The sequence below is a fragment of the Balaenoptera acutorostrata genome, chromosome 15 (assembly GCF_949987535.1).
Source record: "Balaenoptera acutorostrata chromosome 15, mBalAcu1.1, whole genome shotgun sequence".
In the NCBI taxonomy this organism is placed as follows: domain Eukaryota; kingdom Metazoa; phylum Chordata; class Mammalia; order Artiodactyla; family Balaenopteridae; genus Balaenoptera; species Balaenoptera acutorostrata.
The window spans coordinates 68580267-68607021 of record NC_080078.1 but is presented as its reverse complement, the minus strand read 5'-3'; the positions used below and the strand labels follow the sequence as shown (position 1 = coordinate 68607021).

General features: G+C 44.5%; 1 protein-coding gene across 3 annotated transcripts in view; it reads right to left on the bottom strand.

The window, feature by feature from the left end:
• Positions 1–961: 961 nt before the first annotated feature.
• Positions 962–26755, bottom strand: part of LBP (lipopolysaccharide binding protein) — a 42338-nt gene continuing 16544 nt past the window's right edge. The window contains exons 9-15 of one of the 3 annotated variants that reach the window (XM_057529901.1): positions 25333–25392; positions 23185–23352; positions 21355–21422; positions 20777–20819; positions 18724–18787; positions 17837–17913; positions 962–1914 (exon numbers count right to left, since the gene is read on the bottom strand). In XM_057529901.1, the coding sequence (XP_057385884.1) occupies positions 1807–1914; positions 17837–17913; positions 18724–18787; positions 20777–20819; positions 21355–21422; positions 23185–23352; positions 25333–25392 (588 nt within the window). In that variant the 3' untranslated portion in view covers positions 962–1806. Of the gene's footprint in view, positions 1915–4959; positions 5469–14952; positions 15794–17836; positions 17914–18723; positions 18788–20776; positions 20820–21354; positions 21423–23184; positions 23353–25332; positions 25393–26755 lie in introns of those variants that run through there. The other 2 variants (XM_057529902.1, XM_007193134.3) reach the window with 2 other exon arrangements.

Here is a 26755-nt window from a genome sequence, read left to right as displayed (position 1 = left end):
GGCAAGGTGAGGAGAGAGAGGTGAGAATCACACTCTGATATCACCTTTGTACAATGCCAGCTGAACAGAGGTGAATCAGCTCAACCACACTGGCTAAAGGGCTTTACCAAGAGCCACAGGTTACAAAGGGATACAGAGGATCTGAATCAAACAATGAATCAGGTTGATATTAGTGATAATATGGCATCGTGCAAACAAATGAATATGTAAACAGCGAATATGTCTTCCATTGAAACACCCATGAGAATATTTACAAAACTTGACCATGGCTATAAAGAAAATACCAGTAATTTTCCCCCAAATAGAAATAGTAGAGACTTCTTTGACCACCAAGTAATCAAACCAGAAATTAAAACAAAAAGTAGAAATGAGGGGTTTCCCTGGTGGCGCAGTGGTTGAGAATCTGCCTGCCAATGCAGGGGACATGGGTTCGAGCCCTGGTCTGGGAAGATCCCACATGCCACGGAGCAACTAGGCCCGTGAGCCACAATTACTGAGCCTGCGCGTCTGGAGCCTGTGCTCTGCAACAAGAGAGGCTGCGATAGTGAGAGGCCCGCGCAACGCGATGAAGAGTGGCCCCCACTTGACACAACTAGAGAAAGCCCTCGCACAGAAACGAAGACCCAACACAGCCATAAATAATTAATTAATTAATTAATTAATTTAAAAACAAAAAACAAAAAAAAACTAGTATATACATTTAAAAAAAAAAAAGTAGAAATGAGACAAAAACCCAACCACATGGAAAAATTAAACCCCCTCCCTGGGACTTCCCTGGTGGTGCAGTGGTTAAGACTCTGCACTCCCAATGCAGGGGGTCTGGGTTCGATCCCTGGTCAGGGAAGTAGATCCCACATGCGTGCGGCAGCTAAGGGTTTGCATGCCACAACGAAGGAGCCAGGGAGCTGCAACTAAGGGGCCCGCATGCCGCAACTAAGACCCAGTGCAACCAAATAAATAAATAAATAAAATATTTTTTAAAACCCTCCTCAAAATTTATTTACTTATTTTAAAATCGAAGTATAGTTGATTTACAGTGTTGTGTTAATTACTGCTATACAACAAAATGATTCAGTTATACACATGTATACATTCTTTTTTAAAATATTCTTTTCCATTATGGTTTATCATAGGATATTGACTATAGTTCTCTGTGCTATACAGTAGGACCTTGTTGTTTATCCATTCTCTATATAAAAGCTTACATCTGCTAACCTTAACCTCCCACTCCATCCCTCCCTCAACCCCCTCCCCTTGGCAACCACCAGCCTGCTCTCTATGTCCATGATTCTGTTTCTGTTTCATAGATAAGTTCATTTGTGTCATATTTTAGATTCCACATATAGGTGATATGATATAGTTTTTGTCTTTCTCTTTCTGACTTACTTCACTTAGTATGATAATCTCTAGTTGCATCCCCTCCTCAAAATTTAAAACTCCATTTGAGAACAAAAGAAAGTCAAAACTGTAAGTTCAAACAAGATTGGAAAACAAAGATGAAAACACTATGTGTCTAAAGCAATGAGATACAGCTAAAACCATTATGAGAGGGACTTCCCTTGTGGCCCAGTGCATAAGAATCTGCCTGCCAATGCAGGGGACATGGGTTCGATCCCTGGTCTGGAAGATCCCACATGCCACAGAGCAACTAAGCCCATGTGCCACAACTACTGAGCCTACGCTCTAGAGCCCTCGAGCCGCAGCTACTGAGGCCCGTGCGCCTAGAGCCGGTGCTCTGCGACAAGAGAAGCCACCGCAATGAGAAGCCCGTGCACTGGAACAAAGAGTAGCCCCCGCTCGCTGCAACTAGAGAAAGCCCGCACACAGCAATGGAGACACAACGCAGGCAAAACTAAATAAAATTAAAAAAAAAAAAATTATGAGAGGGAAATTTCTTCTTAAACACTTATATGTCTGAAAAAGAAAAAAGAAAGACAAATATAAATGAATCAAGCATTCAAAGCTGGAAGATACAAAATGAGCAACAAAATACATCTAAGGAAAGAAGGGCAGAATGAAGACAAGCAGAAATTAATGAATTAAAGTACGAAACAAAGGTAGAATTGGTAAATGGAAGAGCTGATTCATTGTGGAAAAAATCCCTACACAGTAAAATAGAGAAGCCACTAGCCAGCCTAATCAAGAGGAGAAAGACCACATATAGAGAACACATAATTAGGATGAGAAATGAAAGACAAGCATGATAAAAGAACATTTTAATATGTATTTTTTAATTACATAAATAATGCATGGATACAGAGGCATTAGAAATAAAAGTCAAAGAAGAAGAAAAAAATAGAGTAAAAAGTTAAAGTCAGCTCAGGCTGCCAGAACAAAATACCACAGACTGGGTGGCTTAAACAACAGAAATTTATTTTCTTATAGTTCTGGAGGCTGGAAGTCCAAAATCAAGGTGCCCACACAGTTGGTTTCCTCTGAGGCCTCTCTCCTTGGGGTGCAGACAGTTTCCCTCTTTACACGTTTGCCCCTCTGTACATGAGCCTCTGGTGTCTCTTTGTGTGTCCAAGTTTCCTCTTCTTATAAGGATACCAGTCAGTTTGGTTAGGGCCCAGCCTAATTTTAAGTTCATCACCACATTAAAAGGCCCCATCTCCAAATAGAGTCACATTCTTAGGTACAGGGTTGGGGTGGGGCTTTGGGCTTTAGTATATGAATTTTGCAGGACACAGTTCAGCCCATAACACACTCTCTCCCTTTTCCCCCCTCAAGTTCCACGTCTCTCCCAGAAGTAATACGATTAACCCCATGACATTTGCGGGGCCCAGGACAAGAGTCAAACCAAGGCCCACATACCATATATCTACATATTTTTTGTAAGTCCAGCTAACAAACTGTTAAATAGAAACGTTCTATCCTCCTACCTGGACAAATATACCTTCATATTGACCTGAGAAACCACGTTTGGATTTAGAATTCCTGGACTCTCCAAAGTTTCTTCCTAGAATGTGGTGTAGGGCCTCCCTTCTCTTCCCTTGCCCGGCTCCGTCTACACCACCAGGGCCTCATGCATGCATAGATGGAGACTGCAACCTGCACATCCAGGTTTCCCCACACACCCCTCAAACAGGACCCAGCAGTGGTCGCAGCAGTGGTACACTCCATCCTCAGGAAGACATACCTGAGGCAAGGTCCCCACAGACTCTGGAAGGAATGCTGGGGTCCCAGGAATAGGAAGGCTGGTCTAGAAAGAAGGTTCAGACTCTAGATGGGCATGTCCTCTGTGGATGTGGTGCATCTGGAAGGAGGATGAGCAGCCCCTCTAAAGAGCAAGCCCAAGGGAGAGGTCCCTCTTGCTCGGGTCTAAGGGGAATACTGCTACAACTAGATATTAGTGGGTATCTTTTTAGACCATTTTACATCCATTTAATGTATAAAAAGGAGATTCTAATTCCAAAATAAAAGCTTATTTTAAAAAATGGATTGTCTCTTTTTGAGACTTGCTTTTTTCCCCCATTCTATCTTGTAGATCTTTCCATGTCAGCATATATAGATCTACTTTATTCTCTTTAATTGTTGCATGATATTTTACAGTATAAAGGTAAGGGGGAAATTATGAAGGCCCATTTAACACAATGCAATGTTAATCCTCTTGAAAATTTGGATGATTTAAAACCAAAATAAATTTAAAAAATAAAAATTCCCAAGACTGGCTTAAGAAGAAATAGAAAACCTGAACAGACTAATAACTATGGAAGTAGCTGAGGAAGTTGTCCAAGACAACCCCATGGTTTCTTTCAAATCTACAAGTGACAGGTAATTCCAAAGCTCACCAAACTCTTCCAGAGCAAAAAGAAAGAAGGAAACTGCCCAGTGATTTTTTTTGGAAGGGTATTAATATTGATACGGATTGTATTGTGTCCTCTCCCCAAATTCATATGTTGAAGCCCTAACTCCCAATGTGATGGTATTGGGAAGTGGGGCCTTCCAACTGGGAGGTGGTTAGGTTTGGATGAGGTCATGAGGATGGAGCCCTCATGATGGGATTAGTGTCCTTATAAAAAGTGTCCTGAGAGACATCTCCCTTTCTCTTTGCTATGTTAAGACAGCCAGAAGATGACCATCTGTAAGCCAGGAATTAGACCCTAACCAGGAAGCAAATTGGTGGGACTTTGATCTTAGACTTCTCAGCCTCCAGAACTGTGAGACATAAGTTTCTGTTGTTAAAGCCACCCCAGTGTTTTGTTATAGCAGCCTGAGTTGACTAAGATAAATATTGAAACGTGACAAAGTAACAAAAAGAAATTCACAGACTAATTTAATCTATGAATATTGAAGCAGAACTTCTTCATGAAAGATTAAGAGGTAGAATCTAGTAATATAGTTAAAGAATAAAAAACTATAGTCAAGGGACTTCCCTGGTGGCACAGTGGTTAAGAATCTTCCTGCCAATGCAGGGGACACGGGTTTGAGCCCTGGTCCGGGAAGATCCCACATGCCGTGGAGCAACTAAGCCCGTGAGCCACAACTACTAAACTTGCATGCTCCAACTACTGAAGCCCACGCACCTAGAGCCTGTGCTCTGCAACAAGAGAAGCAACCGCAATGAGAAACCCGCGCACTGCAAGGAAGAGTAGCCCCTGCTCGCCACAACTAAAGAAAGCCCGCACACAGCAATGAAGACCCAACACAGCCAAAAAAAAAAAAAAAAGCATACTTGGAACACCTGTGCTTATTTTGCAAACTCAGTGAGAAGCTGACTTTTGCATAACTAATTAAAAACCCATTGGTGGGACTTCCCTGGTGGTCCAGTGGCTTAGACTCTGCACTCCCAATGCCTGGGTTCGATCCCTGGTCAGGGAACTAGATCCCACATGCCTTGAATAAGAGTTCGCATGCCGCAACTAAAGATCCCGCATGCCACAATGAAGATCGAAGATCCCGTGTGCCGCAACTAAGACCCGGCGCAGTCAAATAAATAAATAAATGTTTAAAAAATAAAAATCCACTGGTATTTTTATCTCAGCAAAAAGCCTCCCACTCTTGTGAGGTTGACATTAGGTGTGCATTTTATGGATAGGGGGAAGGAAGCATGGAGAAGATAAGTGTGTTAGTTTCCTAGGGCTGCTGCAAAAAAGTACCACAAACTGGGTGGCATAAAACAACAGAAATTTATTGTCTCACAGTTCTGGAGGCCAGAATTCTGAAATCAAGATATCCATGGGGCAATGCTTCCTCAGAGATTCTGGGTAGAATCCTTCTTTACCTCTTCTTAGCTTCTGGTAGCCTCAAGCATTTTTTGACTTGAAACTGCATGTCTGATCTCTGCCTCTGTCATCATCTTGTCTCTCTGTGGGTGTCTGTCTCTATGTCCAAATTTATGAGGACACCAGTCATATTGGATTAGGGACCACCTGAATGACCTCATTTTAACTTGATTATCTCTATCAAGATCCTATTTCCAAATAAAGTCACATTTTGAAGTACTGGAGGTTAGGACTTCATCGTATCTGTTTTGGAGGACACAATTCAACACAAAATGGTAAGTAATTTTGAATCATGGAGTATTAGATTTAAAAGGGACTTTTTCTATGAAGCCACCGCACTCTATACTCCCTCTCTGCATGACCTTAACCATGCCCAGGCTCTCCTAAAATGGAAAGTCACCAAGGAAATTCACCAAAATATTAACTATGCTAATCCCTGCAACCCTTGATGACCCTTTAAAATGTAGGTCTTTCAGATCCTCTCTTGTTTCCTGCTGACCTGGGTTTCCACCCTCCTGACTTAACATTTCATGGCTCATCTACCTCCCGAATACCCTCTGGAGCCCCAACAGAGGGCTTAGACCCATCAGAAAGAGTGAGAACCGGGTGAGATATCTTTGGGGAGCTCTGTGATCTGAACAGGAGTGATATGAAAGTCAAACGCAGGGGCACTGAGCATGTGCAGCACAGCAGAGGCAAAGATATGGAGACAATTAACAGCAGACTCTAAATTGGAGGAGCTATGTGAAAAGGGCCTGGGGCAGCCCATAGCTGGGGAAAAGACTGGAAAATTAGGTTAAGTGACAAGAGACTTCAAATCAAATCACCAGATACATATTAAGTGCCCAACTCAGTACTGCAATGAGGCATGGGTGATACAAAGACATATAATATCTGTTTCCTGCCCTCAAGGAAAGTATAATCTACTTACAGAGGTTAGACATAAGACTCAGGAGAAGTAAGATAACAAAATATTTAAATAGCAATTCACAGTGCCACACAATCATTTGCTAAGTGAACTGTAGAGCTGATGACAAGCTTTTAGAATTCTGAACCAGGAGAGATGATCTGGTTATTTATGGTGTAGATAGGCTGCATATTTTCTTGCTGGGGGGAAACGAAGGGTTAACTGAGCAGGGCAAATCAATGAAACTAAGAGCTGCTTTTTTACAGAGATCAATGAAATTGATAAACTTTTAGCTAGACTTAAAAAAAAAAGAAGATCCAAATAAAATCAGAAATGAAAGAGGAGACATTACAACTGATGACACGGAAATAAAAAGGATGATAAGAGACTACTATAAACAATATATGCCAACAAATTGGGTAAGCCAGAAGAAATGGAAGCATTCCTAGAAACATACAACCAAGCAAGGTTGAATCATGAAGTAGTAGAAAATCTGAGCAGACCTGTAACTAGTAAGGAGATTGAATGAGTAATCAAAAATCTCCCCCAAAAGAAAAGCCCAGGACCAGATGGATTCACTGAGAATTCTACCAAACATTTAAAGAAGAATTAATGCCAATACCTCTCAAACTCTTCCAAAATACGAAAGAGGAGGGAATACTTCCAAACTCGTTTTACAAGGTCAATGTTACCCGGATGTCAAAACCAAAGTCAGTACAAGAAAAGAAAACTACAGGCCAATATCTCTGATGACTATAGATGTAAAAATCCTCAACAAAATACTAGCAAATCAAATTCAACAGCACATTAAAATTATCATACAACATGACCAATTGGGATTTACCTGTGTGGGGCAAGGACGGTTCAACATATGCAAAGTACACACCACATTAACAGAATGAAGGATAAAAATCACATGATCATCTCAATAGATGCAGAAAAAGCATCTGACAAAATTCAACACCCTTTCATGATAAAAACACTCAACAAACTAGGAGAAGGAAACAACCTCAACCTAACAAAGCCCATATATGACAAGCCCACCACAAACATCATACTCATTAGTGAAACATTGAAAGATTTTCCTCTAAGATTAGGAATAAGGTAACGATGCCCACTATTATCACTTCTATTCAACATAGTACTGCAAGTCCGTGACACAGAATGATTCAGGGATCCAGGCTGCTGGAGGCTCTGTCATTGTCAGTACCTTTATCTCAAGTTACCTTGGGTGTCAAATCCGGATGGGGGAGGGGAGAGAAAGAGAGAGAGAGAGAATGAGACTCAAATAGGGGTGTTTATGGGCTACACCCAGAGTGGCACACATCACTTCTGCCCACATTCCACTTGCCAAAGCTCAGCTACATGGTCACATCTAACTGCAAGGGAGGCTGGGAAAGAGCTGTGAGCCCAGGAAGAAAGAGAAATGGTTTTGTGACTAGCTATCTAGTCAGACTCTTTCACACCTGCTCTTTTTCAGGTGAGGGAACTTAGGCTCAGAGAGGTGCTAGGTCACAGTGAGTAGAGAAGTTGAGAGACCCCAGCTACATATAGTTGATGGAGCAAAAAACAAATGTGCGAACGTAGTATCTGAAATTATAAACTGACCAACAGAGAAGCCAAAAATGTGAAGTTACATAACTATTTTGAGAGAGGGACTGTAAGTGGGGCGGGTTAATGAAGTCAGTAATTTTGTTTAATATTGGTAAATAAAAAGAGAGAGAGAGAGAGAGAGAGAGAAATAGGAACATTACTTAATATTTGGAGGTATCCAGAACTAAAAACAGAAACGTTTAAGGAATTAAAAGTTGTTCCCTCTGAGACCATTGCTGCTTATTATGGACCCTTTTGTACATTAATGTTTTTGGTCTTGTTTTTAGTTTAATTTTTATTTTATATTGGAGTATAGTTGATAAACAATGTTGTGTTAATTTCAAGTGTACAGCAAAGTGCTTCCGTTATACATATACATATATCCATTCTTTTTCAGATTCTTTTCTCATATAGGTTATTAGAGAATATTTTTAAAAAATATTTATTTATTTATTTGGCTGTGCCGGGTCTCAGTTGCTGCATGCGGGATCTTTAGTTGTGGCATGCAGACTTCTTAGTTGCAGCATGTGGGATCTAGTTCCCTGACCAGGGATCAAACCGGGGCCCCCTGCGTTGGGAGCAGGGAGCCCTAGCTGCTGGATCACCAGGGAAGTCCTTATTACAGAATACTGAGTAGAGTTCCCCGTGCTACACAGTAGGTCCTTGTTGATTATCCATTTTGTACATTGATTTTTTTTAAAGCATGTGCCTAAATTTGCTTTGATTGACATCTTAAAATTTTTATTTTTAAAAAGTAATATTTGGGGGCTTCCCTGGTGGCACAGTGGTTGAGAATCTGCCTGCCAATGCAGGGGACACGAGTTCGAGTCCTGGTCTGGGAAGATTCCACATGCCGCGGAGCAACTGAGCCCGTGAGCCACAACTACTGAGCCTGCGCGCCTGGAGCCTGTGCTCCGCAACAAGAGAGGCCGCGATAGTGAGAGGCCCGCGCACCGCGATGAAGAGTGGTCCCCACTTGCCGCAACTGGAGAAAGCCCTCGCACAGAAACGAAGACCCAGCACAGCCAAAAATAAATAGATAAAATAAATAAATAAATAAATAAATAAATAAATAAATAAATTTTTTTAAAAAAGTAATATTTGCTTTTGTAAAAAAAATCCAAACTACAAAATGGCACAACAAGGAAAATGAAAACTTCCCAACCTAATGAACGCTTTATTTCCACTCTTCACAGGTAACCTCTGTTTCCAGTAACGGGTAACCTCCTAGAAATTTCCTGTGTACATATAAGCATTCATATGTCTGTATCGTCTTAAATAAAAGGAGATGATACTGTACCTACTGTTCTATAGCTTAGGCTTTCTAGTTAATAACGCCTTGACGTCTCTTCATGTCTGCATATATAGTCATTCTTCTCAATGACTGCATAGTATTCCTTTGTGTGGATGCACCATGATTTATCTGTTAGTCTTTATCGAGGACCACAGGGGTTGCCTTCAGTTTTTGTTTTGTTGGGTTTGGTTATTGTTTTGCTATCACAAACAATGTCACAATAAACAGCCCACACAGCTCTGGTATAGTAGATGAATAAACCCAGAACAACCGAACTTTGTTTATGGGGAGCCTACATAATAAAAGACACTATAAGAAGTCTCATAAATACAGACGGACTCATTTTTTGTATACTTCTTTGAATACATGCAGAAAAGTGTACAAATAATAAGTGTGCAGATAGATTGATGTTCACAAAGTGAACTCACCCATGTAACCAGCACACAGATCAAGAAGTAGAACGCTATCGAACCCCCTTAGGAGCTCCTCGTGTCCTTTTCTGGTCAGTCCTCCTCCCAGGCAGCATGGGCACTCTCCTGACTTTTGCTTCCAGGAATTAGACTCGCCTGCTTTTGAACTTTGTGTCAATGGACTCATACAGCAGGTACTCTTTTGTGTCAGGTTTCTTTAACTCGGCATTCTGTTTGTGGGAGGTATCCATGTTACTGTATGCAGTTGAAGTTCTTTTGTGCTCATTGCTGCTCAATATTCTGTTGTGCGAATAGTCCACCACGTATCCATCCACTACTGATGGACATTTGGGTTATTTTCAGTTGGGGGTTATGATGAAGAGCGTATATGAACACACCAGTATGTGTCTTTGGTGAACATAGGTGGGCATTTCAGTTGGGTGTCTGATTGCTGGGTGATGGGGCCCATCCATGTTCAACTATAGCAGATCCTTGCAATGGTTGTACCAATTTATATTCCCACCAGCAGTGGACAAGTGTTCCAGTTACTCCACATTCTTGATAACACCTGGATTTTGTCGGGGGAGTTCTTAGAGAGGCACTCTCGATTGAACCGCAGGTCCTAGAAAGCTAGCTGGGGTTGGAGGGGTAGGGCTGAAAGCAAGCTGGGCTTGATTGGGTCTGGGGGATGCCAGTGATGGCTCTGGGACTAGCCCTGCACCCCGAGATGAGATGGCAGTGGTGAGAGCATCCTTTAAAAACAGCCTACCTGTCCCTGGGGTTTGTGATGATAGGTCTGCACTAAGGGCCCCATGAGATCACTTGAAGTGGGAGGAAAGCCTTCTCTAAGGGATGGAGAGAATCCAGCTCTGGGTTCTTTAGTGGCCAAAAAGCAGCCATCTATTCTGCTGTGTTTTAATCCTCTGTGGGCTGGGAGAAGCAGGCCCACGTAGATGTGCTGTGAGGGAAGTTATGTACCAGACTCCAAGGGAAATCCTCAGGACACCTTGACAGATTCCTTTGTCACATGAGCCAGGTGCAGCCCCCTAATCCAGTCAGCTGGAGGTGAATGTCAAGCCTATAGTTATGGGACAGGTCAGAATCTCAGAAGAGAGGTCTGGACCAAAGGCATACACTCAGGGCTCATGGCAACCACTGATGGTCTTCAAATCTTTGGAGACTGAAACCTCCTTCTTGCTTATATTAACCAGAGTGGATTCTTAAGTTTGCAGTTAGGGATCCTGACCAGTACAGGACTTGTAGCACCAAAAAGAGCAGAGCTGGGGATGAGTCAGGGGGGCAGGAGATGGGGGCCCTCCAGGCTTGGTCAGACCACAGAGAACAGATATCAGTGTCACTGGCCTCGTGCTCTGTGTCTGAGGCCATCAGTGTTTCGGAGCCGGAGAATACAAGACCCCTTGTGAAGTTAGAGGTAGCACCGTCACAAGACCACCCTCACTTCTGATATCCATTGCAAGTTTGAGGGTCCCCAAGACCACCCATAAGTCCTATAATTGGCTAAAAGGACTCTAGAACTCACGGAAATCTGTTACACTCCTGGTTACAGTTTGTTAAAGGGAAAGGATACCAATTAAAGTCAGCCAGTGGAAGAGGGGCAGAGAACAGAATCCAGGAAAGTTCCAAATACCGAGCTTCCAGTTGGCCTTTCCCTGTGGATCCGTGGATGGCCTTACTTTCTTAGCATCACAGTGTGACAATATGCACGGTGTTGCCATCTGGGGAAGCTCACCCAAGCCTTGGTGTCCAGTCTTTACTGGGGCTCCATCTGTAGACATGGCTGACCACCCACGTGGTTGACCCCCATCTGCAGCCCCTTTGGAGGTCCAGATGGTACCATGTCACCCAAAGCCCCCACCATAGATCACACCGTTAACTGTCGGGCATGTCCAGTGCCCCCAGCTAGACAAGACACTCTGATCAGGCAGGACTTCCCAAGGGCCTAGAGATGACTTCTCAGGGGCTGAGGGCAAAGACCAGCCCCTCTCTGAGCCAAGCTGAATTCTTTACTACATAACCCTCCCCCACGCCACTGCCGTGAGCCCACGTGAGTCCCCTCCCCTGTATACTCAGGAGGAGGAGGGAAGGTGAAAGAGGAGAGACTGAGAGCAAACACCCCACTGCTAAATTGATGGAAGTGTCTCTTTAAATGATTGGATTCCATTTCTGGACATTTATTTCACAGATGTACCTGCTCCTATGTTTGTATGGATGCATGAATAAGAAATGATGTATGGGTAAAGTTTTTCACGGAAGCACTATTTATTGTCAAGAGTTCAGCTGAACTGGAGAGAGCTGGGCTGCCAGGTGTTGGAGGAGTTGATTAAAGCAACAACAAGCCAAAATGAAAACCACAGTGAAACCTTCAGTCACTCACTCCATAGCATAAGCGAGCGGCTCAAATCAGAGAAAGCACCGACGCCCCCATTCCATTTCCCCCATGGGAGAAGGTGCAGGTGGATCAGGGGTTTCGGTGCGAGTGCTGGGGTCGTCTCACTGATGAGGATCCCCAGAAGGGAACCTCTGGCAGGTTCCTGGACCCTGAGCCAGGGAGGCAGGGGGAGGGAAGGGGGGGAGGGCTGGGAGTGGAAAAGTACTGAGTGTGAGTCATTATGGGGAAAATATTTTCAAGGTTCCCCCTTCTTTCCCTGACAGAGTCCTTGGCAAAGGCCTCTGAAAACCTCTGCCTAAGGTTTCAGGTAAAGAGACTTAGGAACGAGGGCTTCCCTGGTGGCGCAGTGGTGAAGAATCTGCCTGCCAATGCAGGGGACTTGGGTTCGAGCCCTGGTCTGGGAAGATCCCACATGCCACGGAGCAACAAAGCCCGTGCGCTACTACTACTGAGCCTGCACTCTAGAGCCCGTGCACCACAACTACTGAGCCTGCATGCTGCAACTACTGAAGCCCACGTGCCTAGAGCCCGTGCTCCACAACAAGAGAAGCCACCGCAATGAGGAGCCCACGCACCACAACGAAGAGTAGCCCCCGCTCGCCGCAACTAGAGAAAGCCTGTGCACAGCAACGAAGACCCAATGCAGCCAAAAATAAAAATAAATAAATTTATATATTAAAAAAAACCTTAGGAACGAAGGCTTCTGGACTAGGAATGCAAATATGCAAAGAGCATGACCGGCCAGGGTGCCTGAGTCCTTGACTGCAACTCCCCTCAGAGACCACAGTGCATTGTCTGGGCACCAAGACTGGGGTGAGGAGGGTAGCTTTCCTCCATGAGGCCTGTCAGGTAAAGCCTTTGTAATTGCCTATGATCAGGCCCCAGAAATCACACATAAGTTTTTGGTTAAAATTCTGGACTTCAGTTAAAATAAGGAGCTGGACTTCTCATTTATAAAAGCCAAGTATCAGAAGCAACCTAAGGACCCATTCGTAGGGGGGTTGGTTAAAAAAATTGTGGTCCATCCCCACCAGGAAATCCGATTAATCTCTAAGAAAGAGGAAGTTGTTTTGTATGTACACAAGTGTGGAACAGGGTGTCGCTGTAGGAGGGCTCTTGGGAAGTTAGTGAAGCGCAGAGGGGGAGAGTCAGTTTGTAACCAGGAGGAGCATCTCCTGGGTGGCGGCTTAGTTTGTGTGGGCATGAGCTCTGTGGTACAATAACTATCAATGGTTCTTCTATAGTCTCTCGATGGTTCTTTGATAGCCCAGAGTTCCGATCATTAATATCAGAATGTGCTGTCCCAAGGCCAGTCCTCCTATCAGGTCTGAGCTGTTGAGGATACTTGCATGTCTATAGTCAGATTTCAGGGTGTCAGAACCTGCTAGGGGACCCCAGGGCCGGCAGTGGTTGTCCTGGAGCTACCCCAGCAAGACATGATGACACTAACTTGAGGCTCTGTTACTGAATGAATGTGTTTAGTCTCATTGGGTAGGAATGGCTTTTCCTTGCTTTGTGAATGAGAAATATTTTGTTCTTTCACAAAGAAGTGTTTTTTTCCCCTGTTTCATAGCAAACCTGGCTGCCCCGTACTCATCAAGTACGTGCCTGGGCTTCCCGGAGTCCTTTCTTGGGGCCATCCCCTGGAATGTCCTGGAGCGTTCTAGAATGCTCTGAAATGAAGGTTTCCTTGCAAACTAGGCTGAGTTTCTTAAAAATATGCAGAGGAGACCAACCCACAGCTTTTCCAGGCAATGTGGCAAACAGTCTCACATCACATCCAGAATTTTGAGCTGGTGAACTCCTACCCCATTGTACAGCCACGTGCGGGCCCCACCCATCTTACCAGTCAGCGCACGCCAACCTGAGTTCTACTTGCTGGCACTTGCGTTTCTTTGCCTGAGAGGTTTCTACAGCTGCTAGAGCCCGCCCTGCCCAGACTAGAAGAACCAGAGAACTAATGTCCCCAGGAGCTCCCCTCAAACAGTGGCTGATGGGAGATGATGTACAAGCATCCCGGCAATCTTAGCCCTTGGGTGGACACTCTGAGTGTTCTACACTGGCTCCCAGAGCTTCCCGAGTGGGATTAAGGTGGTAATTGGTTTGATCATGAACACTTTAAAGGCTGCCTTCCCTTCCCCATCACATTTTCTCTCCTCTACTGATTATTTCCCTGGGATCCTCTTCCCAGTAAACTACTTGTACCCGCCTCCTTGTTTCAGAGTCTGCTTCTGGGGAGCCCAAAGGAAGGCAGGTGATAATCGCATCAGCTGTTTACCAGGACCTGGTTATGCCCTATCCTCCCCTCACCCCCAGAAGCTGGACGTGAACCCACTGAGTCCCTAGTCACCCTGCAAGGTGTTCCCAGCAAATTTGACAAGGGAGGACACTTAGGCTTTAGAGAGGCCTTTCCCAGAGGCCCAAAGCAAGTAAGTTGGAATCAAGACTGGCTCTTTCCACGGTGAGGCAACGTTCTGAAAAACAGACATAGGAACTGGGTCTGTGCTGCCTCTAGTTCCCCTGTGCTGACCAACTCAGTGCCTGCAAACAAGAGGATGCTCAGTAAGCACGTCCAGCCAGTAAATATTGAATCCCCACTAGGGTTAAATAAATCCTTTTACATGGGTTACCTAATATCATCATTATAAGAGTCCTAGGACACGGTTACTATTATTACCATCCTTATTTTATAGGATAAAGTGGGGGAAAGGGGGAAAGGGACCGGTCCGAGGCCACGTGGCCAGTGCTGGATGAAGCCGAGCCCTTCACGGTCCATCACAGGATGGATGATGGTGGCGGACAAGTGAACAAAAGGGACGCGGCGAAGCCATGGCTCACCCCGCCTCCAGCTGGGGGACAGTGCATTGTCCCATCTTGGAATGCATCTCTGTCACACGCAGGGTAAATGGGTCAATTCCCTGTGAATTATCTGCTAGCCGGCAGATCCATCCATCCACTCATTAACACAGTTAAGAAAGCGTCCAATGAGCCTTCTGATTCCCAGTCCCCGGGGGCCCAACCACATAACTTGGAAATGATTGTTTGGTAAAGTCTGATCAAAGGCTGGTTGTTCAGTAATTAGAAATCACGGCCTCTTCCTCCAGGCTTGGGGCTCATAAACAACAGTTGGATGAGTTTTTTATTCGGGTCGGACCCAAAACCTAGACAGATCCATTTCCTCCTAATTTACACCCGTTTCAATGGGGAGAGAAGCAGGAGGCTGAGTTTTTGCTCCCGGAGACCCGCTGGCTCCTGTGTCTGCAGCAGACACAGAGGGAGGGAGAGAGGGAGCATGTACTGAAATGAGCCCATGAACTACCCATGAACTGCCCCCAAACTGAGATGGACAATTGTCTTAGAGAGCCAGCATCAGCACCAGGTCCAGGGCTGAGCAGGGAGTGGAATCCCATGTTCTCTCATTGAGGTTCCCACAGCAGCAGCGCTGAGAAATGGGAATGTGGTCAGGGTTCATCCTTGAAGACCACAGATGGAGCTGACCATCCAAGGACCCCTTAAGTAAGAGAGGGTTGGCAGTAGGGAGGTTCAGCTAGAGTACCAGATGGTTCCTTCATTGAGCCATTCAATAAATATTTATTGAGGACCTACTAAGTGCAAGCACTCTGCTAGGCACAGGGATCCGATGGTGAATAAAAAAGACAGTGCCTGCCCTTAAAGATAATACAGGCTAGTCGGGGAGGACGGTCCATCCTGGTGGGAAAGTAAAGTCCAGAGTTAGAGGGGGTGTGGGTGTATGTGCTGAAAAGGAGTGTGGGGACCGAGGCCAGGCCCCCAGAGCTGATAACAGAAATGGTCTTCATCCTCCCAGAATCTCCAGGAATATGCTGCACATCTGGAAATGCAACTTGGCAATCCAGCTGTGGCCCCCAAGCCCTGTCTTTCGCCCTGTCCTCAAACTCTCAGGTACCGGACGTTGGTGCCCAAAAACAGGAAGTCCTAGGAGAGACAAGACAGGACAGGATGGTAAAAGCATCCTCTACTCCAGAAAGATGCAGCTCTGATTTAAAGGGAGGCCCACGTCTGGGGAAGCACAAGCTCTGCCAGAAACCAGGTCCGTGCATAAATCGAGCGTGTGCCTCTGTCCCCAAGGTCTCCATAAAGCACAGCTTTTGCCAGCTACCTTCTCTAAGGTGGCAATTTATCTGTCATTTCCCAAGCTGCTGCTTCCTGGCAGACCTCATAAATGTCCCCTGTGTCACCTAAATTCTCTCTCCTTGGTGAACAAGACAAAACTGTGAGCTGCTGGGGTTTATTCTCCTACTTCCTCGTAAGTTTCCATCACCAAAGGGGTGGGAATTCTGAACTCAGAGCAAAATCCAATTCTTTCCCACAGCAACCCATCCCCTGCCTTTGGGGGTCAAACACATGGGCAGAGTTGACCTCAACATTTTAATGAATATGATAGTATATACAGTTGACCATTGAACAACTGCGGGGTTAGGGGCGCCGATGGGTGGAAAAATCCACGTATAATTTACAGTCAGCCCTCCATATCCGCGGTTCCTCGCGGCCGCAGTTCCTCATACACAGATTCAACCAACTGCGGAGATGGTGTAGTACCATAATATTGTATTTATTACTGAAAAAAATCTGCGTATACACGGACATGGGGCCATTCAAACCCGTGTTGTTCAAGGGTCAATCTAACAAATCTTCTAATGACTTCCATTGTGCCCAACTGAGCTAGAAGCTCTAATCTTCACAACTGCCCAGTGAGGTTTGGGCTACACCCCACTTTACACAGGAGAAAACTGAGGCCAGCTGCATGAATTGTCACTCAGTCCTTGCTTTGAACAGTCATCTGTCTCACTCCTTATAAACTCTCAACAATAGCTGGGTGTTGAGTATCTCTGGATGCAAAAGGGCTCTGGATATTTGTTTTTCAAATGTCTCACTTGATCTCTGTTTCAATGTCCCTGACCACTCTGCTGCCTGGCCCTCTCTTTAGTAGCTGTTGTTTGCTGGATGTTGATTATGTACCAGGCACAAAGCAGCATCTCCTTTAATGCTCACAAGCCTGCCAACCCAGTCATCCCACCTTACGGATGCTCTTCTAGAAAGGTAACCTGAACCGTGGGGCACAGATGGCGCATAAAATGCTTGGTCAGAAGAGTGGAGAGTCTGGTGAAGAATCAGACATATTCCTTGGTATTCAAATAGTTAAGTAAATTATGGTCCCTTGCATGGTTGGGGCAGAATTTAACATTGGTGGCGGGGGAAGGGAGACTAGATTGCAACCAAAAGAAAAGAAAGAAAACAGGTGTGAGCGCTAGCAAGGCAACTATCCAGAACAAGAAAACAATTTCAAAAAATGCGTAGAGGAGACAAAAGGCTGGAAGGAAGTACACCAGAAGTCAAGCTATGAGTGTGGTGGGGCAATGGGTCTATGAGGGACGGCACACCAAACATGTATCTATTAATACATCAAAGCTCTTCCACTTAAGAAATTAGAAGAAATTTTATTTTACTTAATTAATTAATTAATTTTGGCCTCACCACACGGCTTGTGGGATCTCAGTTCCCAGACCAGGTATTGAACCCGGGCCCTCAGCAGTGAAAGTGCCGAGTCCTAACCACTGTGCCACCAGGGAATTCCCAAGAAATTAGAAGAAATTTTAAAAACTTACAAATGGCTTTCAGAACCTGAGCTGTTGGCATGGCTAGGATTGCTGTATTTTTAAAACGAGCTGGTCTTGAGGTTCTCCCAGGTCACCCATGGTCGGGGGGCAGGGGGGCAGGGGGTGGAAAGTTGTGACACAGGTTGTGTCAAATCCCTCCTGCCCCCATAGAGGTGCCACTTCTAAAGGACATGTGGACGGCTTCATGGCATCCAGCTGACCCTGAACCATCCCACCCCCGTCGAGGCTTTCCCAGTTGCAGGGTTGGGCTGAGTCCCACCCACTGGGTTATAGCCTGCAAACCAGGAAAGCTAACCAACCTCCCTCCCCAGTTCCTCAGAACCCCGCTGAACCCACTGACCTTGTGGATCTGGAGAACAGGGTCATAGAGCTGAATACGCTTTAGCAGAGGGAGGGGGAAGCCTTCTGTCAACTTCTCTGAAGGTTGAGGCAGAACATCGAGAGAGATTTGTTAATAAATAATTACAGAGAAAATTTTACACCAAAAAGTTCCTCTCTGCCAACTCTATACACAGTATATTCCCATTTAATTATCACCAAAGATTGGGATTATTATTCCCATGTTACAGATAAGGAAATTGAGGCACTGAGTGGCCAAATAACCTGTCCTAGGTTACATAGCTAGAAAGTGGAAGAACTGGGATTTGATGCCAGGCAGACAGACAGAGGAGCCTGAGCCCTCAGCCACGGTGCTCTGTGGAGACAGTGGCAGGGTTGGGACAGCGTCTACTCATGATAGGAATCCACTGGGCATTTGCTCTCTGCCCCCCACCTGCATCCTGCTTTCTACTGTAGCCAAATGAAGCAGGGTCTCATGGAAAGAGGGTTTAGGTCTTTAAGCTTTATTTTTTGACCAGGGAGATGGCAACTAACTGGGGAATGTGACTTTAGAGGTGGGCTGCCTTGTACCCTGTATATTAACTTGGTTCTCAGTCTCACCTGTCACTTCAGGGTGTGTGTGGGCACTTCTGTGAGCCCCTCTTTCTCTCTTAGGAGGAGGTTTACTGTGTTCCAAAAACTGCCCCTATCCTCAACCCTCCTTAGAGGCCTGGAATGAGGTGAGGCCGACTTCAACACTCCCATCTCACAGACAGGCTACCGAAGCTCAGAGAAGAGAAGTGACTCGCCCAAGGTCACACAGCCTGCAGGAGAGCCCTGGTCCCAGCGTTCTTTCCCCCAAAGAGCAGTGTCCACTCTTGACTTGGAAAAATCCATAGTGATACTTACCATTGACCTTGGGGTAGAGGGTGTTGAGAAGGTAGTAATTAAGCAGCGCCTCCAACAGCTCCACCTGGTGGAGAATAGGAGAGGTACACCATAACCACATGTACCATCTTGCCCACCAACAAACCTCCACAGAGGCCACCCTGTGGGTGGGGTGGTTTTGTATGCGCTGACATGGCAAAAGGCTTGAAAAAAAGCAAATTTCAGGTAGATACTTACATCATGCTACTACTTTATAAGATAAAACTATTTTGAGATGCACATTTATATGTGTACAAAGGGATAGAAAAATTTGGAAGACTGCACGCCCAACTATCTATCCTCCAGGAAGAACATCAAGGTTTGGCTTAGCCTTATCTTTAGTATTTAATTTTTCTTTTTACAGTGGAAATGTTTTCCCAAGTTACTTATATAATAAAAAAGATTTTTAAGTCAAAACAAAAATTATGAAATCCAACTTTTAACACTCACTATGTGCCAGGTATAGGGCTCAGAGCATTACATCTACACCTGATTCAATCTTCACTATAACACTTCGAAGTTAATATTAATGTCCCCATTTCACAGATAAGAAAACTGAGGCCCACAGAATGAAAGTGACTTGCTAGAAATCGGGCAGCAGGGTCTGAATTTGAATCCAGATTTATCTGATTCTACAGGTCTTATTTTTTACAGTCGATGTTCTGAAAACATGATAGGATGTCTTTTTGTGACTCTTTACATATGAATAATTTACTTCATAAAACATTTTTACATGCCATGCACAGATACAATATTAGTGTGTCATTATTCACTTTAGCCTTCGTTCTCTGAATGGAGTCATCCTTCAGGGTCCCTGTGGGCAATGTTTCTCCCCACACTTGATGTATTTTTTCCACTTCTACTTGAGGGAAAGTCTGGGAAGTGGAGGGCAGGTAAAGTGTGGTCAGAGGGAACCAGTATCCATAGGATGGTAAAAAGGAAGCCAACTACTATAGATTAAAGTCTTTCCATCTCCTCCTTGGCTTGTGAGCAGCTGCCATCACCCCACCTTCCCTCTTTTCAGAAATCTCTCCTCGATTGTTTCAGCCCACATACAACTTCCCATTCTTTTTCCTCCTTTAATATGGTGCCATCTATTTCACCACTTTTTCCTCTTTGTGGAAATCATCTCTTGGTTTTGGCTGCCAAGCACTCAATTCCTTCTGTTTTAATAATAGTCCCTATTTTCTCCTGGGGAACCCTCCTTTCCAATCTCAGTCCATGTGGTTTGGGACTGCAAATCCTGGCGCTGGGAGTGTAGATTAAACCCATGCTCAGCCAATTGACCTTGTCCAATTTCCTACCACGTGATTGGCTAAAGAATGGGCACATGACTAAGATTAATCCAACGAGGGCTTTTTTTTGTGTGTGGGTTAAAAAAAAAGAAACCACAGGAAATTTGTGAGTTTTCCACCAGTGGGAAGAACCTGCCTGAGAATGAAGCCAACACAGATGAAAGCAGAATGGAGAGATAGAGATTCTTTTTTTTTTTTGGAATATATTCTTTTTTTCTTTTTAAAAAATTGAATGAAAGATTCTTTAAATTCTGTAGTGCTCTACAATTTTCAAAAGTTTCACACACATGATTTTATACAATCCCATAATAACCGTTTCCCCCCTATCCCTATATCGCCCCTCTCCCCTTCCCTTGGAGAGAGATTCTTGATGTACTAATTTGAACACCTGGATCCAGCTACTCCTGAAACCTCTAGCCTTAGCGTTTTTGTTTTTGTTTTTTGGTTATGAGCCTATACATTCCTTCTGTTTGCTTAAGACACTTTTAGTTGGCTTTCTATTCTTTGCAGTTAAAAGAATTCTGTCCAATAGATGATTTAATTATATTGTCTTATATTGGGAGGTAACTGTTCCTCTGCCCTATGGTTCCTGTCCTCAAGGACTTCTATGCTTTTCTAGGGCAGAGAGTAACTCTTCTCCTTTTCTATTTTCTATTATAGGTGCCAAAGCATTGCTTAGTAAATACTCTAAATTAATTATTACCCTAATTATTTCATAAATAAAAACAATAATAACTTACATTAAATACTCCAACTTTAGATTCTTTCAGTTCCACCTGCATCCTATAACAAATCAGAGAAGATTCAGAGATGTGGGCATTATGTTCAAGGGAAACCTAAGCAATGTAGGGATCCCTAGAAAGGAGGAGACACCAGCTTGAAAAGGCACAGGGCCAAGGGTGTCGTAGCAGTGAGAGTGAAAAAGGTGATTGAGGAACCAAAAACAATGATACAACCTTATTGGGAAGACTTGCAGAGGGGAAGTGTGTAGCATAAAAGAACTCAGTCTCTATAATTTCAGGAAGTCAATATTGCTGATGTCTAAAATTAATAGATTAAGAAAAAGCAGTATTAGTAAATTCTTTAGAAATTTGGAAGTAATGGGGGTTAGGTGAAAAGGAAGTTTATGGAGGCAGATCCAGTTGGTCCAAGGAATTGGGCCAACTGGGGTAAAATTTAAGTTTCCTTCCCAAACCGTGGGCCCCTAACACTGACAGGGGGCTCTGGTTACATCCCACCTCCAGCTACAGGGAATCAGCTGCAGTGTCAGATGGAGCCCAGTTGAGTGCCCCCCATGTAAGTCACGAGGCTGACTTACTTTGCTGGCTTCAGGAATCCAGTGATCTTGCTGGTGTTGAAGGTCAACATGACAGACACATTAGTGGCCTGGTAATTCCAGTAGAAAGAAACAGGTCTAAATGAAGGAGGTTGTCATGTACAGAATGGATAACTATGAGGACTGGCTGTCTCCTCTAAGCAAACATCTCACTGAGTTAAAGCAGGAACTTGCCCACTAGATTAGACTCCCAGGAAGCTCATCATGGGTGCTCAATAAACATTTGAACTTGGACTTGAACATTTTTACTTGAAATTGCTGACTATGATAGCAATTAAACTTTGAACATACTACCAAGAGAAGGTATAGAGGCCTATCCCTGGAGATCTCTAAAGGGACCATTTCTAGCTATCTCAGGGCCAAGATTCAGCCCTAGAAAATAATAATAGTAATAATAATAGCTTATGTTTTAATTTAAAATATATTGGGGACACATAGTTTTTCAAGGCAGAAGTCTGGTGTGTTCCCCTTTGCCTGGCAAAGCAATAAAGCTATCCTTTTCTACTTTACCAAAATAATAAAAATAAAAGTAGTAAATAATAAAATAAAATATTGACAACAATTTTGATAACAATAACAACAATATCAAATTGCAGATATAACATCTGGGAGCAATTACTCATCTAGAAATTTGTCTTGCTGAGTTTCAAACCTGGAACAAGAGAGCAAAGTTCTCCATCCTGTGAGCAGGACCCCCAAAAAACTCAGAATCCCTTCTCTGCTTGACAGGGTCCATTGAGAAAGGAGACACAGCTCTCAATATTTAACCAAGAGGGAATTTCATACAGGGGATTGGTTATACAAATGATGGAATTGCTAAGAAGTTAAAAAAGAGTTGGAGAGGCAACTCAGAGATTAGCAGAGGTGGGAAGCTGCTTCCACCCCAGGACTGGAGGAACAGAGGGAGGAATTGGGGAGGCACCATGGAGGAGACACAGTCAGTGCCTGAGTCTCTGTCCAAGATAAAGAGAGAAGAAGAAATACTCTGGCTTCTTCCTTCCTCCCACCCTCCATTCTCCTGACAGTGTCTTCCATTGGCTGACCTAGCTGGAAGTCAGTGCAAGGAAGCCTGGGAAATGTAGTCTTCAGGGGTCAGATATAGATACAGAGCAGAGCAACAGGTCAAAGATCCCCTATGACTTCCTCCCCACAATAGCCCAGACTCACTTAGTTGGGCAAACATACACTAAGCAAATAAACCTGCAAACAGCTACATTGGTATCTTTACAATAAGTCCTATGAGGAAAAATAATAGGGTGCTACAAGAAAAAAAAATGACAAGTGGGGCTTCCCTGGTGGCGCAGTGGTTGAGAATCCGCCTGCCAAGGCAGGGGACATGAGTTCGATCCCTGGTCCGGGAAGATCCCACATGCCGCGGAGCAACTAAGCCCGTGCGCCACAACTACTGAGCTTGTGCTCTAGAGCCCGTGAGCCACAACTACTGAGCCTGCGTGCTGCAACTACTGAAGCCGTGTGCCTAGAGCCCGTGCTCCACAACGAGAGTAGCCACCACAATGAGAAGCCCACACACTGCAATGAAGAGTAGCCCCCGCTCACCGCAACTAGAGAAAGCCCGCACGCGGCAACGAAGACCCAACACAGCCAAAAATAAATAAACAAAATAAATAAATTTATAAAAAAAAAAAATGACAAGGGGCCTAAGGTAGATCAGGGGTAAGGTCAACCAAGAAAGACCTATCTGAGGAAGTGATACTTAAGTTGAGATCTATCTTAAGGAATTAGCCAGCTGGGGAGTGGGGGAAAAAGCATGTAGGAAAAGAGAACAATGTTTGCCAAGCCTTTGAACCTTACCACACCAAGCCGGAAGACAGGCTCCTTGATGGAGTTGGGCAGGAGCACAAAGGCCTCAATCTCCAACTGGGCAGCTGAGGACAGATTCCCAGGGCTGAAGTTCAGGAACGGGGCAGAGACCACTGTGCCTTGGAGCTCTAAGTTCATGTTGGGGTACAGTCTGGCTAACTGAGGGCAGAATGAAGAAATTATGTCAAGAGAAGGAAACATGCAGGTTTCCTGGGAGAGCCTTGAGAGAGTCAGATCAAGCTGAGGACACTTCTTGGTTGGTTTAATTTCCACAAAATGCTCTGTGCCTTTTTCTCTTGAACGTATAACTGGACATCCTTCCACGTCAGACATATGGAGTCTGTGTCATTTATCTCATGGCTGCATTGTATTCCACTGTGCATGGGTACTGCAATTGATCTATTGCACATCAAGCTGTCTCCAAGGTTTTGCCATTTTAAAGACCACTCTCCTGTGTACCCTTGGCTATTATTTTGGGGGATACATTCTTAGACATGGAATTGCTGAGTCCAAGGGCAGGGATATTTTTAAAGCTTCTGCCAGTTACTGATTGCCAAACTGTCCTCCAGAAAGATTAGGCTGATTTTTTTTTCACTCCACACCCCTCCCTGGGCAATGCGTGAGAGCTAGTTTTTTCTCTATACCCCCATCACACTCAGGTAACTGCACATGCAAAGACCAGACATCAATGTTTTTGAAGCACAACACACCTAGATCCCACCATTTCAAAGAGCTGGCAATTTTCCTTTTAATTAGAATTTAATTTGGGGTCAAGACTGTTCCTTTTACAGGGGAAGTTGGTGGAGGAACGACAGTCCCATGAGCCTTTTGGTTATGCAAATATAAAATCTACATTCAATTGTAAAAGGGAGATCTTTAGAAGGTTGAGGAGGTAAGCCACTTGACTAAGAAGGTGACCTGGGCTGCTTCTGTGTCAGGCTGATTATGATGTGAGCAGGAAGGGAGAGGGAGAGTTTCCTCCTCTTTCTGGGCAAAAGGGATGTTGGAACCAGGATGAAGCCAAGGTCCCTCTAAAGCTAGCGCCAACAACATGGTGGCAGGTTGGGCTTTTGTGGGGCTCTAGGGAGAGAAAGGGCCTGCTGTGAGGGTATGTTATGGAAGGACGTGACCCAGGTACCGCAGCATTTAAAGTTCAACCATTTTCCCACCGTTATAATTCCTCTCAGCCATCATCAAGCCTTCTGCAAGGAACTTTAAACACTACCACCTGTCTGAGCTGTGTCTTGGGGGGACTCAGGAGGTAGGGGAGAGGGGACAGGACAGGTGGATTTCTGTGGGATTAAATGAGATATTGAACATGAAGAGCTTAGTCCAGTAAAGACCAAGCTACAGGGTTATTCACTGCAACACTGATGTAGCAAAAGACTGGAAACAACGTAAATGTCCTTCCGTGGGGGACTGATTTACCCAAACTGTGGTTCATCCATAATACAATGGCAGACTGGATTCCCAAGAAAACAAGAGTGAGGAAGCTCTTTATCTACCTACATGGAATCATCTCCTGGTATACTAAGGGAAAAAGTAAGGTACAAAATGGAGTGTAAAATATACCTCCATTTTTGTAAAAAAATGGAGGAAAGACATACATTTGTTCACCTATACATAGAATAGCCCCAGAAAGATGTGTACGATCTGATAATATTGATAGACTCGGGGTGTGAACTGGATGTTTAGGGGACAGGAGTGGATGGGACTTTCCACCCTATAAACTTTTATGTCTTTTGAATCTTGAACAATGAGAATTTATTACTCATTCAAAAAATAATTTTTTAAAGCACCAAGAACAGTGCCTGACCCCCAGTACGCCCTCTGTAATTGCTTGCTGTTATTAATTAGGATACATTTTGTGGGACATGTCGGCATTCCTTGGTATTGTCAGAGATCAGCAGCAAAAGACTGGGCAGCCTGTGGTCCCACGAGACACAGGGCTCAGGCCTCTGTTATCTGTGCCTTGAAGGGAAGGGAGTCCCCAAACCTGCAGCACCACGGCCTTCACTGGGGGCCCCGCTGCTGGCCTCCTGACTCTTGGTCAAGCTGAGAGGAGTGTGGAGGTTTTAAAGAAGACCCCTGAAGTACTGGGGGCTCAGCCTGCACCCTGAGGGCTGAGGGAAGCCTTACCCGGGGGAAGAAGGCGCGGAAGGACTTGGTGGTCAGTCGGATGTTAGAAGTAGGCGGAACCTGTGGCAAAGGGACACAAAGAAGTTTCAGGTGCTCCGGCCAGAGCCGAAGGTCTGAAGAGAGATGGGGAAGTGGGGGGATATTCAGTAACGTAGCTTCTTGACTGCTCAGGGTTACCATGGCAATGGCGAGATGCCCGTTCTGCATTCACCATGGGCACACGAGTCCTTGGGATCCTGACTGCTCTCCTTGGGCCATAAGTGACATGCAGGACTCAATCAGAGGATCCACAAGGGTGAGATTTGCAATCATGCAGATCTAGGTTTGACTTTTGGCTTCATGACTATGTGATCTCAGGTGAGTGCCTTTACCTCTCTGAGCCCCAACTTCCTCACCTATAAAATGGAGATAATTATAGTCCCCACTTGTTGGGTCACTGTGAGGGCTAAGTGAAATGGTGGGTACAAAGCATCTAGCCCAAGGCCTAGCACATAGTGAGCGCTCAATAAAACACAGCTACCGTTATCCCACCCACTGAAAGAAAGGACTGTACCACAGGTGGGAAGGGTGATTCAAACATGGCAATAGAAGCAAAAGGCCTGGGTGTGGGTGAGTCAAAGGACAAATGTCACTCCATCCATCACTGCTGGTCCTCAATTTATTACCAGGGTAGGCTGGACCATCCAATTTGGACTGCATTGTGTTTCCCCCACCATCCGTACATTGTTCATGAGGCCTCAGCTTTTACAAAGAGCTACAAGGAACATCCATCTAAACCCCAGAAATATTAAAGAAACTGAAAGAAATATTAACCACGTGATCCACTCTAAAATTTAGTAACCTTTATACAAAGCCACATCTGAGACAGTTATTTTAGAGCTAAGTGCTCGGAAGACTTTGTCTCTCCTTTTTGCTGTGAATCACTAAATCATGTACCCTTTCCATTTTGGCTACAGGAAGCTCCTGCACAGATTCATGATCTTTAAAAAAATCAATTTTGGGGCCCAGTGTCTTTATAAAATTGTGCTTTACTTTTAACTTGGTCTTTATTTTCTATTCTATGTAACTTTATGCATTATCAGTGTATCTATTGTCCTGCCTCATTCACTAAAATCTTTTTTTAAACCTCCACAGACCATCAGGATGAAAGAAAGTATGAATTAGAATAACAGATCGAGTCTGGAGGGAAAAGTAAAAGACAGACAAGCAAGCCACAAAGTCTTCCACAATTGTTCTAAGGGAGAAAGAACTTTGACTTTGAGCTTTCTGGCAGCCAAAGTGAAAAGGGAAATCGTACTAACTTATATTTTCCTGCTCTTGATCTTTCTTCTTAGTCATAATTTACTAATTCACTGATGTAAATGCGTGGAAAGGAAAGAAGGAAGGAGACAGTGTCATTTGTGGGAGCTATTGTGCTATGATT